Raw genomic sequence first — 14167 nt, 5'->3', positions numbered from 1 at the left:
CGAAATTGTGTCTCGAGCAATGGCGGATTTTTGTGCAGGCACGTGGAATAAATATATATCGAGCCTTACCAGGGACTGGTAAGTTTCCTTTAAATTCGAGGAAAACGATCAATATTTCGTTTTCGAACTACAACTCGAAGGAAGTTTACACCAATTACCGAAAATACACTGATTAGAATGTCATACAGGAGTGTAGTACGCTTTTTATGTATCTTCGTTCCATTCGTTGGTACTTGTAACATATTTCTTGTTAGAGAAATAAAAGCTTGTTTAAATTTCGCGACTTCTGATCATTGACTCGAATTCGAGCATTTGAAAACGTTAGGGGACGAGTTTCGTTGGGTCCTCGAGCCCTGTAATGATCCGCCATTGGTCACGAGACGATAGAAAATTGCGAATTACTTGGACGAGTCCTGGTCGCGGCTAGACGATGGCTCAGAGCGTCGAGAGGCTCGCAAGAATCGTGAAGAACAGAACTCGAGAGATTCTTGTCCAGGGTGTTGCCGGAGCAGCGCCTGAAAGTTAATTAGGATTTCTTGTAGGTTCGGCGAGTCTCGAACGGGACGAACTTTCGTCGATCGAAGATCCAGTCGCGTTAATGCACGGTTAACTTTCGTAAGATTCGACTAACGATGAAAGTTACGCGCGTTTGGGATAGCGTACTTTTCGTTGAAACGAACTCGAACGTTGCTCGACGAAGAAAGAGAATGAATACGGTACGTCGAGCGACGCTTCGAAGAGATGAAAAAAATAATCGATGGAAAAAGTAATCGCGCGATATAAAAAATTTCACTTTCCGTGGTTCTCGTGTTACCTTTCGAAAAACAATACCGACGCGTTCTTCGGATTCTTCCGAGTAAGACGAGTCCAAACACGACGTAAATCGGACTGCTTTTAATCGACTCGATGCGTGCAATATTTACTTTTTTACTGGGTTAGGTTTCGTCGAGCTCGAGATCAGCGTAGTCGGAATAATAAGCCGAATTTCGTCTGGGAGAAGTGGGGGAGCATTGTACAGCGGAGTGGGGGATGTAACGGGTGTTTTTATTGCAAATACTTAAGTATACTGATGTACCTCTACCTGGTATACTAATAGGTACACGCGTTACTTCCCCCACTCTCTACCCATGATATTCACTTTATTTTTCTGACCACGATGGCACTGTCCTATTCAATTTTGAAGCTTTCCATTTGGTTCTTTCATCGTGCTAGTAGATGTGACTAATCTAGTCAGTAAAATAAGGTAAACCCCATGTGTAAGAAATGAGGGAGTACTATACGGTGAAGTAGGAGAAGTAACGGGTGTTTTTATTGCAAATACTTAAGTATACTGACGTAACTTATACCTGGTATACTAATAATAATCGTATACACTTGCTACTTTCCCCACTCCTTACTCATAATATCCAATTTATTTTTCTGACCATAATAGTACTGTCCTATTCAATTTTGAAGCTTTCCATTTGCTTCTTTCGTTATGCTAGCAGATGCGACCAGCCTAGTCGGAAAAATAAACTAAACCCCGTGTGTAAGAAATGGGGAAGTACCATGCGGCGAAGTAGAAGAAGTAACGGGTGTTTTTATTGCATAATACTTAAGTATACCAACGTACCTCATACCTGATGCACTAAAAGGTACACTCGTTACTTCCCCCACTCCTTACACATGGAATTTACCTTCTTTATCCAGCCACGCTGCTCCAGACTCTGAGTACAGAGTAACTATGAATTTTAGCGAAAGTTAACCGCGCGTTAACGCAAAAATTTCGCTTACCTCCGTTGTGAATACACTTGTCCTCCTCTCTGTAAAAATCTTCAGCGCAGGCGCAGACGCTCTGCAGGCACTGTACAGCTTTCATCGTCGAGTTCTCGTCACCGGTTTGATAACAGTCGTGCGTGTTCGCGCAATTGTCGTCCAATGCTGCAAATCGATGTCGATAATCAACGAAACGGAACAACGGAGTACTGGAAAGAGACGGAGAAACGAATTCTTACCCGTGTTCAGGTAACACCTGCTCAGCTCGGACTCGAAGTGGTACCCTTTCGAGCATCGACATCTTTTCTCGATACAGGCGGCATCGGGGAACGTCGTGGAACACTGCACGTCCTCGGAGCACGGTTCCAGGATTTCTCGAGCGGCTGGGAAACATCTGTCCTTCCTTGCAGAGATCACGGTTTCCGCGGGACAATTGCACGCGTGTTTCTCGTTGCACACAGCACCGTCCACGTGAGAGCATTCCTCGGATTGCGCGCAGCTACCGCCAAAATCTGCAATCGAAATCGTTTCGGTTTCGAACTTCGACGCAGACGTTTGTTAAATAAGGGTGCACAGGTTGGACCGTTTAATAGTGGATTGAGTTGAACGTATTTCTATTTGTAGCAGATTGCGTATATATGTACATTTGAAATTAAATATGGAAAAGAAGAAATTAATTTACGAATGTATCTTCTTCATTTTCTTAAGCGTCACTTCGGCAAAAGCATCGTTAATAATCGAGCGATTTTAAACGGAAATTTGAAACGTGTCGAATTGATCGTTTTGGTAGTTTTAAGGTTGAATAAGAACACGAAGAGAACGATTGCTTGAAGAAAACTAATCGGGATAAATTGCACCATTCGAAGGAGCGCGTGAGTAACTGTAATTATTATTCCAAGGTCATTTTTTTAAAGGCCATTCTGTATACTTTTCTTATATTCTTGGGTAGCATGAACAAATAAATCCATCGTGAGGAATTTAAAACGTTTTAACATAGTTATCAAACTGTCACGGCTTGATGGATTTCTTCCGAAAGTTCGTTTATGTTACGATTCTTGTCATTGAGAGGATTCATCGGCGAACCGTAAATAACGAAGAGAATTCTCGTTTAAACGGCCCATCCTTGCACAGTCGTTTTACCAATAGTTTTGTAGCAGGCAGTTTTCACGTAGTGATAGCCGCGTATACAGTTGCACATGCCATTCTGGCACGTAGTGTTCGGCAAATAAGCCAAGCATTGGTTGTCATCGATGCACGAGAAGTCGATTCCTTCGGCCTCTGAGGACAAATAAAAATCGATCGTGCGTGGAGGAAAAGCAGCGTGTATGGAATACTTTTGGTAATTTGGAAAGCCGAAATATTTTTAAAAGTATTTTGGACTAGCGAAGTATGTCTTAAAAAGTATTTTGGAATACCGAAATATCTTGAAGAGTATTTTGAAAGTATATTTTAAAAAGTATTTTGGAGTACCGAAATATCTTAAAAAGTATTTTGGAGTACCGAAATATCTTAAAAAGTATTTTGGAGTACCGAAATATCTTAAAAAGTATTTTGGAGTAACGAAGTATGTCTTAAAAAGTATTATAGAATACCGAAATATCTTGAAGAGTATTTTGAAATAACAAAGTATATCTTAAAAAGTATTTTGGAATACTGAAATACCTTAAAAAGTATTTTGGAGTATCGAAGTATGTCTTAAAAAGTATTTTGGAGTACCGAAGTATGTCTTAAAAAGTATTATGGAATACCAAAATATCTTAAAAAGTATTTTGGAGTACCGAAGTATGTCTTAAAAAGTGTTTTGAAATACCGAAATATCTTAAAGAGTATTTTGAAATACCGAAGTGTATCTTGAAAAGTATTGTGGAATACCGAAGTACATCTTAAAAAGTATCAATATTGAGCAATTTATAACAGCGCGAATAACACGACCGTATAATACCTATTATCTCAACTTCAACATTATCGATATAATCTACTTTGTCGAAACTTCAACATTATCGATATAATCTACTTTGTCGAAACTTCAACATTATCGATATAATCTACAATACGAAAAACTAGTACTTTGCCAACATTTTCTAGCGAATATTCAATCATTGCAATCTCAGCTATAATAAGTGGAAAACTTTAGAGTAAATCTCTTAATGTACTCATTTACCTACATGAAATTTTTTATATGAAATTTTTTATCGTAATATCGTAGTTGCTAACTCGGATTACCAAAGGTGACTCCTATATGCAATAGTATCTCACGTACTCTAAGCTCTAACCTCTAACACGTGTGTTCATCTCTTTTGCAATGCGAATTGCAGCGAAGAGAAAAGTGGAGAAGAATGGGTGCAGTGTCTTATCTGTGAAATCTGGTTACATTGCGAATGTACTAGTCATAATATCGAAAGTTACATCTGTGATTATTGCAAATAAATTTTAAGACTTGGGATTAATAACAAAAATGATTATTCCCATGTTGCAAATTTGTGTACAGTTAGATCATAAAAGGAAATAATTATATTCTTCATTTATCCTATTATTTTTATCATTTTTCAATTAGATAAAAATTTCAGACACTTTCTTACATTTTCCGTTGTTACTGAGAATTTCAAATATAAAACTTCGTCAATTCCCTATGACATTACTTCTATTTATCCGTTAACTTTTCACTCGTCTTAAATAAACCGTTACTCCAAATAATCTGCATTTCTTCGATAAATCGAAATGACTCGTTGTTTCTTACTTTTCAGACAGGCTTGTTTGTTGCTCGACAGCACGTGATCCTTCTGGCAGGCGCATTGGCTTATCGTCGTGTTGCAAATCGAATTGTTCATCTTGCAGTCCTGATCGAGCTTGCAGATCCGAAAAACGGGCGACTCTGGAGGTCGAGAAAAAAAAAAGAAAAATATTTCACACGGTTTTTCAACAACGATCGCGTCGAATACGCGCGCACAGTGTATCTTTACCCGCGTTTCTGCCGACGTGCTGTGTAATTTCCGTGCTGGAACAGTTTCTAATTTCCGTGCCGTTCTTGCATTCGCAGAAGTCGTTCACGCAGCGCACTTCAACGTTCAATGTATTCGAGAAGACCGGGCAATCTTGAAGAATTCTGCATGGAATCGGTGGATCTGCGACAAAAAGATCTCGCGCGTGAGTGGTTTCGTGTTTTCTTCGAAGACCACAATTTTCTAGTCTTTCAACGACACGATGTACAATTACGTTTCCATTTGACAGTAAAACTGTGACGTGTTGCTCTCGAGAATGTATTTCTATTTGTTCGAGAATGTCCCTCGTCGATGGAGACTGCGTTTGACAGCGTTTGACAGCGTTTGTCAGATTCATAGACGCAGTTTTCATTGGTGAGAAACACTCCTTGACTGTCTCAGTCAACCCGTGACAGTTTTACTCTCAAATGGACACGTAGTCTTATCGATAGCTCCGTGCACAACGAATCCACCGATAAACGTTTTATTACTTTATTACAGATTGTTCGAAAATATTATCCTCGCGATAACAGCCGTTTAGGTGAGCGAAACTAACCCGTAATTTCGTCTCGTTCGTTCAAATATTTCGTATAAAAATTCTATTCTTTTACCGTATCTCTTTTCGTTTCTAAGGAAAGTTGTATCAATATTATAATCGAGCGATACAAAAATTTCTTTTCGCGTTGGGTTCGTTAATATGTAAGAATCATTTCCATTTGAGTGATAGTTGCACAGACATTGGACTTCGTCGTACATTTTCAACTAATTGATAATCAATTCGTTATATTCAACGTCTAAAGAAATTTTGGCAAATAAAAGAAACATTGAGCAATCTTAGGGCTCGATTTGGAACAATTTTTAGATTAAGTAACTTCTAAAATAATTAGACGAATTTATTCTATTTGCTCGAATATTTCGTACGCTTTTAAGGCTAGTTAATTAAAATGTGGTAGGATTCTCTTCTTGGAAGGTTTATATGGGTCCGAAAAGACCCAGGCGTGGTCAAGCGGAAGTCAATGTTGATTCTCGCGAGCTACGATCGAGAGCCAAGCAAAGAGATTAAGATAACACGCTCGAGGAAAGACCCGCGAAGGAAACCTTTGCGTCTACTGGCAATCTTGTAAGCTACATACTTTCAGGTATCGAACTCGTATCCGTAATTAGGGACAGCGAGAAACGAGCGTTGCGCGACGATACGTCGTTTTTGCGAAACCCCTCGTCGACCGATGTAAATATTTTGATTCCGTCGAAAGAAAGGAACGTGAGACGGAAACATTTTGCGGAAGCGTTTGCCGATTCGCGTGGATTCGAAGCACGGAGAACCGATCTAAATTCGAATATATGGAATTTAATGTACAAGGTGGGCGGTAAATTGTACCACCAAGAGGACTGTGATCGTTTCACGCGGGAGAACGTATAGAAAATGTAGAAGAAGGTTTCTTCTTAAAACAAGAAGTGCGTTATTTGAAATTTTCAATTATTTTCTTTATTCGGTAGAACGAATAAAATATGTAGAATAACGTTTCTTCTTAAAGCGAGAAGAACGCTAATTGAAATTTTCAATTATTTTTCAATCTGATAGAACGAATAGAAAATGTAGAATAACATTTCTATATTCATATTTGAGATTTTCAATCATTTTTCAATCTAATGGAACGAATAAAAAATGTAGAATAACGTTTCTAATTAAAACAAGAAGCGCTCTATTTGAAATTTTCAATCATTTTTTTTATTCGGTAGAACGAATAAAAAATGTAGAATAACGTTTCTTCTTAAAGCGAGAAGAACAGTATTTGAAATTTTCAATTATTTTTTTATCCGGTAGAACGAATAGAAAATGTAGAATAACGTTTTTTCTTAAAACAAGAAGTGCGTTATTTGAAATTTTCAATCATTTTTTTTATCCGGTAGAAGGAATAAAATATGTAGAATAACGTTTCTTTTTAAAACAAAAAGCGCTCTATTTCAAATTTTCAATCATTTTTTTTATCCGGTAGAAGGAATAAAATATGTAGAATAACATTTCTTCTTAAAACAAGAAGAACGCTGTTTGAAATTTTCAATAATTTTTTTTATCCGGTAGAACGAATAAAAAATGTAGAATAATGTTTCTTCTTAAAACAAGAAGCGCTCTATTAGAAATTTTCAATCATTTATTAATTCGGTAGAACGAATAGAAAATACAAAATAAAATTTCTTCTTAAACCGAAAAGCGCGCTATTTGAATTTTTCAATCATTTTTCAATCCGATAACAGTATAAAAAGTGAATTAATACAAGAGCACTATTTAAAAAGTAAAAGTTCCCCATTTTGTGTAGCATCCAGTACCGAGTACAATTAATTCGAAAGTAAATAAACAACGAAATCCGTCCTGGACGATTATTCTAGGAAGAAAGATCGATTTTTCATAAAAGAGGACACGATACCAGAAGTAAGTACAGTGGTCACTGAAAAACCAAAGGATGCGAAAAAATCATAACTTGTTCATTATCAAAAAGAATCTACAATTTTAAATATTCGGCAAAAATTGAGAAACTTACAGAATAAATTGAGAAAATACAGAGTGAAACAATTTAGTTACCTAAATATTGTGTCAATGTGTCAATGAACGTTTTCGAGAGAAGTAATGCGTTGCTCGAAATTTGACAAAGAACAAAAGTAATATTCAATCTTTCAGTGGTCACCCTGTATAATATCGACAGTGTCGAGTAGTTTCTCTAGTCTCGAAGGCAGACTAATAATACGACTCTTTCTTCTAGAACCGATCTTGCTTTCTCCTCTCGATACGCGTTTGCTCCAAAAATATTCCGACTGGATTTTCTCGTAAACAAAAGCATCGTATGAAAAACGTTACTCCAGAATTTCGATCGATCGTCTCGCATAGAACGAATACATTGTACCATAAGTTACCACACACCGTGTATTAGAGACACGATTCGATATCCACGTTAACAAGAAGATCGACAGTGTTGGAACGTGTTTTGAGAAAGATCGTTCGGCAAAGGTCGTCTTTATTTTGAAACGAAGCTCGTCGACGTTTATACAGAGGTTACCGGTACATTCCTGCGTTGAGAGATACGTGGGTTTCTTTGAAAGCGACGGAATCGTATCGACTTGTCGGCCGTTCGAATTAAATTGACGTTAAATCGATCACCGAACGACTGCTTGGACAATTTCAATCGTTGCTGCGCTAGATTTGCACTCGACACGGCCGAGTGACGATGCAACGAGAACAATCTCGAGACGCGATACATCGTTCGCGATATTCGGCCGGTGAACGTTTCCACGGGATTACGTTCCAAGCGTTAAAAAAGCTACTTGTTGCGAACGCGTACGTATACGAACTTTTAATTCGTGGCGGCGAGTCGACGCGAGTTTAATTACACTTCCAAGAACGCTACATCCTGCACGCGTTTAAGTATACGATCCTAGCGATCGGCTCGATTTCCAGTGAAAATTAACGTCACGGATAACCGCGATTCGCACGCGACTCGAAGAACGAAAAGAAACATTCGAATCGCTATTTTTGAAATGAAATTTTTTATATTGTACGATTACTCTCTCGTCGTATTTATCTTGTTGCTCATTGTTACACAGAGTGGTTACCGGGTCGGTGAAATGGAAATAAATTGACTCGAACGACGAATCAACGCTGGATTCACCAAACAGTCGAAAAGACTGATTTCATTGTTTCTTTTGCAAAGAAATTTATCTTAAGAAAATTTCCTAACATATTTTCAAAATACCTTATTACTTTTTCCATTGTATTAGGTTATTCGAAAAGTCATTTCGTTCATTTTTGAAAATGAAGGTGAAAATGAAACACGATTTTCTTAGAGGTATAAACATTTCATTAAATTATATATACTCAATTTACCTTAAGAAAATTCCGTAACATATTTTCAAAATACCTTATTACTTTTTCCATTGTATTAGGTTATTCGAAAAGTCATTTCGTTAATTTTTGGTGAAAATGAAACACGATTTTTTCAGAGCGTATAAACATTTTATTAAATTATATATTTTTCAATTTTAGAAAACGAAACGACTTTTCGAATAACCCAATATAATCAATTTCATAAGTTCCTCTCTTTCTGTTTCTCAATATACTGAAATCTATCGTTACTTTTAGTGTTAAAATAGAATTCATCGTGTACAAATAAATAAATAACCACCGAGAGGATACACAGAAACGAATCGAAACGGCGAACACGAGAACGCAGATATACTCAAAGTTTCAAACGACCGCAGAGCATTGGTATCGCAAAGATCGACGTAATTATTTAAATTTAAATGTACAATTCTATGAAAAAAAAATTGTTCGAAAGATCCAACGAGAAAGAACGAGTCAGACGACTCGAAAGGAAAGTTCTACACGATTCGCGCGGGCATCATCGTTCGAATCAACCAATTCGAAGCAGTGTTTGCTTCGACATCGAAGTTTCGCGATGAAAATCTTACCGATTGTCTCCGCAATTGTACGATGGAAGGTCGCAGGTAGCAGAAGAAAGACGACAACCACGAGGATCGTTTGGAGCAGCGAACATCTCTTCATCTCGAAGGTAACGAGTACCGCTGTAGGTTCGAACCACGTTGACGAGCGCTTCCTTGGTAACTGACGAGTATCGTTTCGCGATCGAGCATCGATAGCACGCGACTGACGAACGCCAACCCGAATCGAACCGTACTTAACCATATTCTCCCACCATCGTCATTTTCTTCCCGGCTGCTGACTACGGCACACCGCCGGCGACGTTCGATCGCGTCTTTTCGTAAATACGATCCGATTCGCTCGCGAGACGCACGCAACGACGAATCGCCACCGTATCGACTGTTAGACGAGTCGTGAACACGACTCTTAACCGGGTTTTTATTTACGTTTCGGAACCTCCCGAAAATTACACTCGTACCGAGCGCCACGAGTTCCCGCGAAGTTTCCACGATCGAAAACAGAGGCCCCACTTTTCGTCGAACGTCTGATTCACCGGTTAGATATATATCAGAGATAAATGAACAGATAACGTTTATCGCGGAAGGGCGTGCACTATTGCGTCGCTCACCGCTGAGAATTCTCTACCTTCCGAGTTCCTTATCCGTGATACCGTTCGAGCGATGCATCGTAGTTGAAACCACGACGTTCGCGATTTCGTTGCTTCACGAGAATGGGTGGTCAGATTTTCGCGATCGTCGCTCTATTGGCGTCTTTCGGATCGGTTTTCGCTTGGGAACGTAAGTGTATTATCGCAAAGTTTCGTCGATTTGCGATTCGTTGATATAACAGAGCTCTGCGTGAATCGAAGGTGAACGCGTAATCGAAAGTAATCGTTTCCTTTCAGAAATCGCGCAAGAGTACGGGACAGCGAAGTACGGAGAGAAATGCGTGAGGGATCGCAATTGCATCGAGCACGCATTCTGCAGAGGACAAGTCACCTGTGTCTGTGAACAGTATTACTCGCCTACTCCCGACAAATCGATGTGTATCGCTAGTGAGTACGACGTACGATCAATTTGCATCGAAATCGATGAACTTTCATATCGTTTCGATCTTTTTTATTCAGTGGCTCGGGTTCGACAAAATCCGATTTTGAAAATTCACGCATCACGTGTCGTCGTGTAATATGGTGTATATCGAATCGATGAAACATTGCTCGAAAAGAAATGAAATTTTTTATATCGTACGATTACTCTTTCGTTGTGTCTATCTCGTTGTTCACTGTTACGATTCTTGTCTTTTTTCGTCGAGTCTTTTTCTATCGAAAAAAAAAAACAAAAAAAAGCAATTCTGAACGCGTGACTTTTACCGTCGAGTTTCACAACAATTGAGGTACGTTTCCACGTGACGGTAAAAGTCACCACTTCAGCCGTTATGACACCGTACGAGAGCGTAACGGTCGGTGTTGCGGCAGCGAATCTAATCTCGCGACAATGCGACAGACTTGTTATTCGTGTCAGGGTTGTCACGATTCTTATCACTGTCCATAATTAGAAAATTTTGATTTTCGGCCGAGAAACTTTATCGTTCGATTGAAAAAAAAATTTCATTTCTTGTAAAATATTCCAAAAGTAACCTGTGTGACACGCAACTCGAAAAACTCGTCGAAAAACTGTACAGTTAAGGTACGTTTTCAAGCGAGAGTGATTGTCGCGACAGTGTAGCTCTTTTTCGACGATTTGACACTAGTTACTTTTCTTCTTGCAACAAATGAACTTCCATTAAATTATATATTCCCAATTTTAAAAAACGAAACGATTTTCCGGACAACTCAATATAATCGATTTCATAAATTCCTCTCTTTCAACGATCACCGATTTTCCTTAGATACGTCCTCGTACGTATTGTTCTCGATACAAAGTTTGCTATCAGGAAACATTCAAATTACCAACAGTGATAAGAATCACGGTAGTCCTAACGCGAGAAACAAGATTGTTTTATTGTCACGAGATTCGATTTTTCGCTGTTGGAGGACCACCGATTGTTTCGTTGCGTCACCGTCAGCGTAGCCAGAAAAATAAGCTAGATTTCAATTTGAGGGAGTGGGGGTAAGTGCGGGAGGTAACGCCCCCCGTTGCGCGGCACTGCGCAGCGGAGTGGGGGACGCAACGGGTGTACGAAGCTCCGCCTCTCGTCGCTCAGAATTGTGACGTGCACTCGTCACGCCCCCCACTCCGCTGCACATCGCACAGCGACGAGATCACCGCGTTACGTCATCGCCCCCCACCCTTTCGATTCTTAAGCTAGCTTGTTGTTCCAACTGGTGTGGTCACGATGTCTCTAGACGTAACTGTTATCGTCAGGTGAAAACGTACCTTTGCGAAGATTGTATTTTCGAAAATTGAGAATATGTAATTTGATGCAAGTTCATTTGTTATAAGACGTTCCGAAAAGTAACTAGTGTTAAATCGTCGAAAAATCGTTACACTGTCGCGACGATCACTCTCGCTTGAAAACGTACCTTAACTGTACAATACCATAGAATATTCGTATATTTATGTAACTGTCGAAGTTTGTCGACCGTTTGTAACGTATGTATATCTTCGTAATGTTCTCTCGACAGGCGAGGGACTGTTTTGCACGGACGAATCGACATGCAGATCGATGACGTTCGCCGAGTGCAAGCAAGGGAAATGTTCGTGCAGGGACTCGTACGTTTTGGACACGACAAATTCCTCGAATTGCATCCCCAGTGAGTAAACATTTCAAGTATGCATCGTCTTCACGTTTTAACCGGGAACTTCGTGTCATCAGGGCCACGAGCGGTGGGAGATCTCTGTCAAAGGATCGACGACTGTCAAGACGTACTTGGCAGAGCTATGTGCATCAACGGACGATGTCAGTGCGTCACCGGCTATCATTACGCCAACGAAACTGGGAAATGCATCACGACGCGATGTAATTATTGATATCTTCTTTATTCGATTTATCACCGAGCGAGATGAACTTGTCGATTCTTTATCGGTACGATTGCCCCGTTTCCAGTCCGGTTGTTAAGAGTAACGTTTATCGAATCGATGTTTTCAATGTTGGTATCGGAAACGATGAGGAAGAACGAAAATAAGGGAAGTTTCGCTCGTACAAGTGTAAGAAATATGTAAACGGTGTACCAGTGAGAAACGAACTCGTTAAATTGTTAAACACGCTCTTTCCAGTTATGTACCATTCGTGCTCGAAGAGTTACGAGTGTTTGGGCTTCCGTAACGAAGACGTCCTTGAGTGTAGAAACGGTGAATGCGTTTGTAAAGATGGAGGTTGCAGCAAAGGTTAATTACAATTAATTGTACCGTCGCGATCCAATTCGGCGAGACTCGACGTTATTTCAACAATTCTCCTCTTCTTTTTCAGCATCTCTCTACGCGTTTGTTGGAATCCCACTGATACTTTTATCGTTCGCACATCGACTGATTTAGAAACGCCGTCTCTAAACAGATCTCACCATTTTTCTCCAATTTTACCGCGAAACCAGACCAGAGACGATCGTTGTAAATCAACGTCGCGTTGTATATGGAATCAATTATTTATACTTCTTATGGAGGACGATGTTTGTTTGACGATGACTCGATCAACAATGAAAGAACCATATTGATTCCCACGGATTCGTACGAACCAACGGTAAACACTTCAGTATCAAATAAACTTTGGAGAGTAAAAGAAAAAAAAAAAAAGAATTGTTTCGCAGATTCGTTCGGGAAGTAAATTATTCGTATTTATACGGCGTACTTTGTAAAAATACCGAAGAATAAATATTTTCTAAATTACAAATGAATTGCGCGATGTTGTGTTCGCAATTGCGCGTAAACGTAATTGAAATTCTTGCGCATCGTTACCTGGATTCGACACACCAAATGCATCCTCGCGATAGACTTTCGATGAAATAAAATTTTATATTTTATATTATTGTAATTCGTCGAAATTCGTCGTTTCGATAAAATAAAATTGTCGCGCGGCTGTCACGCCAAATGGATGACGTTAGTTAGGCTTTGTAATAGCACAGGCAAGGTAATTAAACGGACGTTTCATCTTGTGGGAGTTAGTGTTGCAGACACACTATAGAACAAACGTTTCATCTTACCGGAATTCTCGGATACCAATCCTTTAATATGTATCTTATGTCTGAACGAAGAAACGATCGATCAACACTTGAAACTTCAATATCTTTTTCTTTGCCTCGTCATTCATTTAGGATCGCACAACTGAAAAGAAAATGGAGACAAAGAAAGCTGTTCACGATACCGGGAACTTTTATCGAATTTTTATCGAAACACGTCAGAATTATACTCATATTCTTAAGTTTCAAATATTTAAAGTTTCGTACATTCTTACGCGTTATAAAACTTTTCTATTTTATAATATATTCGTATATTTAAGAAATATTTAAGTAATCGTGTTCTGTTTCGAAATTCAATCAAACTTTGTTTATGATGAATAAATTTATCCGGAGTCTCTAACAAAAATTAATCATTCTTAAAATTAATCAACCATTTAAACAAAGGTCTGACGCTTCTTTAGTAAACTCGAAGAATGCACTTTTGGTCGAATGCAGTTCCGAGAATCATCGTTTTTGCATGGAATGGTCGCTTACAAACGAGTATACTTATAAGTATATATATATATACTTATATATATACCTGAGGTTGATATTTCAGATTGCGCACTACCCAGCTGTTGGAAAGTGAAACATCTATTTTAAATCTTGTTTGCGCTTATCGTACCATGGTAACAAGCCGTGTGACCAGTTTTCATTCTCTACGTTACACTCATTCGCATATCGTGCGCTGAATACATTGGTACACTCTACCACGTGTACGAAACGAATTAATCAAAGTTCATTGCTTGTAATGCTGCAGGAGTCGACGTCTAAGTACATACATGTCGAACCTGATCGCGTTTTAAAGTAGTGTCGCGAATTAGTAACGAACTCGTTTCAAAGTAATGTCGC

At 39.0% G+C, this 14167-nt stretch overlaps 2 protein-coding genes across 2 annotated transcripts in view; one reads left to right on the top strand and one right to left on the bottom strand.

The window, feature by feature from the left end:
• The window catches only part of LOC143153998 (uncharacterized), a 36470-nt gene extending 27094 nt beyond the window's left edge, over nucleotides 1-9376 (bottom strand). The window contains exons 1-7 of the transcript XR_012993959.1: nucleotides 9195-9376; nucleotides 4716-4877; nucleotides 4493-4627; nucleotides 2896-3033; nucleotides 1995-2267; nucleotides 1774-1920; nucleotides 403-515 (exon numbers count right to left, since the gene is read on the bottom strand). The gene's annotated coding sequence lies outside the window, so the exon portion shown is untranslated. The remainder of the gene's footprint in view (nucleotides 1-402; nucleotides 516-1773; nucleotides 1921-1994; nucleotides 2268-2895; nucleotides 3034-4492; nucleotides 4628-4715; nucleotides 4878-9194) is intronic.
• Nucleotides 9377-9651: 275 nt separating this feature from the next.
• On the top strand, nucleotides 9652-13550 carry LOC143150422 (uncharacterized). Its single transcript, XM_076318725.1, has 6 exons — nucleotides 9652-9962; nucleotides 10070-10219; nucleotides 11789-11917; nucleotides 11980-12123; nucleotides 12381-12491; nucleotides 12574-13550. Exons 1-6 carry the CDS (start codon nucleotides 9896-9898, stop codon nucleotides 12636-12638), a joined length of 666 nt encoding a protein of 221 aa, XP_076174840.1. The 5' UTR covers nucleotides 9652-9895; the 3' UTR covers nucleotides 12639-13550.
• Nucleotides 13551-14167: the final 617 nt, after the last annotated feature.

This window comes from Ptiloglossa arizonensis, chromosome 1, assembly GCF_051014685.1.
Source record: "Ptiloglossa arizonensis isolate GNS036 chromosome 1, iyPtiAriz1_principal, whole genome shotgun sequence".
Lineage (NCBI taxonomy): Eukaryota > Metazoa > Arthropoda > Insecta > Hymenoptera > Colletidae > Ptiloglossa > Ptiloglossa arizonensis.
Note: the sequence above shows the minus strand (reverse complement) of the source record. Positions and strands in the feature narration are given on the sequence as shown.

Excerpts from the sequence above, each read along its gene's own strand:
- LOC143150422 (XM_076318725.1), top strand. The coding sequence starts at position 9,896 with ATGGGTGGTCAGATTTTCGCGATCGTCGCTCTATTGGCGTCTTTCGGA. Across the intron at positions 11,918-11,979 it reads TTCCTCGAATTGCATCCCCA|GGCCACGAGCGGTGGGAGAT; the intron begins GTGAGTAAACAT and ends TCGTGTCATCAG. Across the intron at positions 12,124-12,380 it reads GAAATGCATCACGACGCGAT|TTATGTACCATTCGTGCTCG; the intron begins GTAATTATTGAT and ends CGCTCTTTCCAG.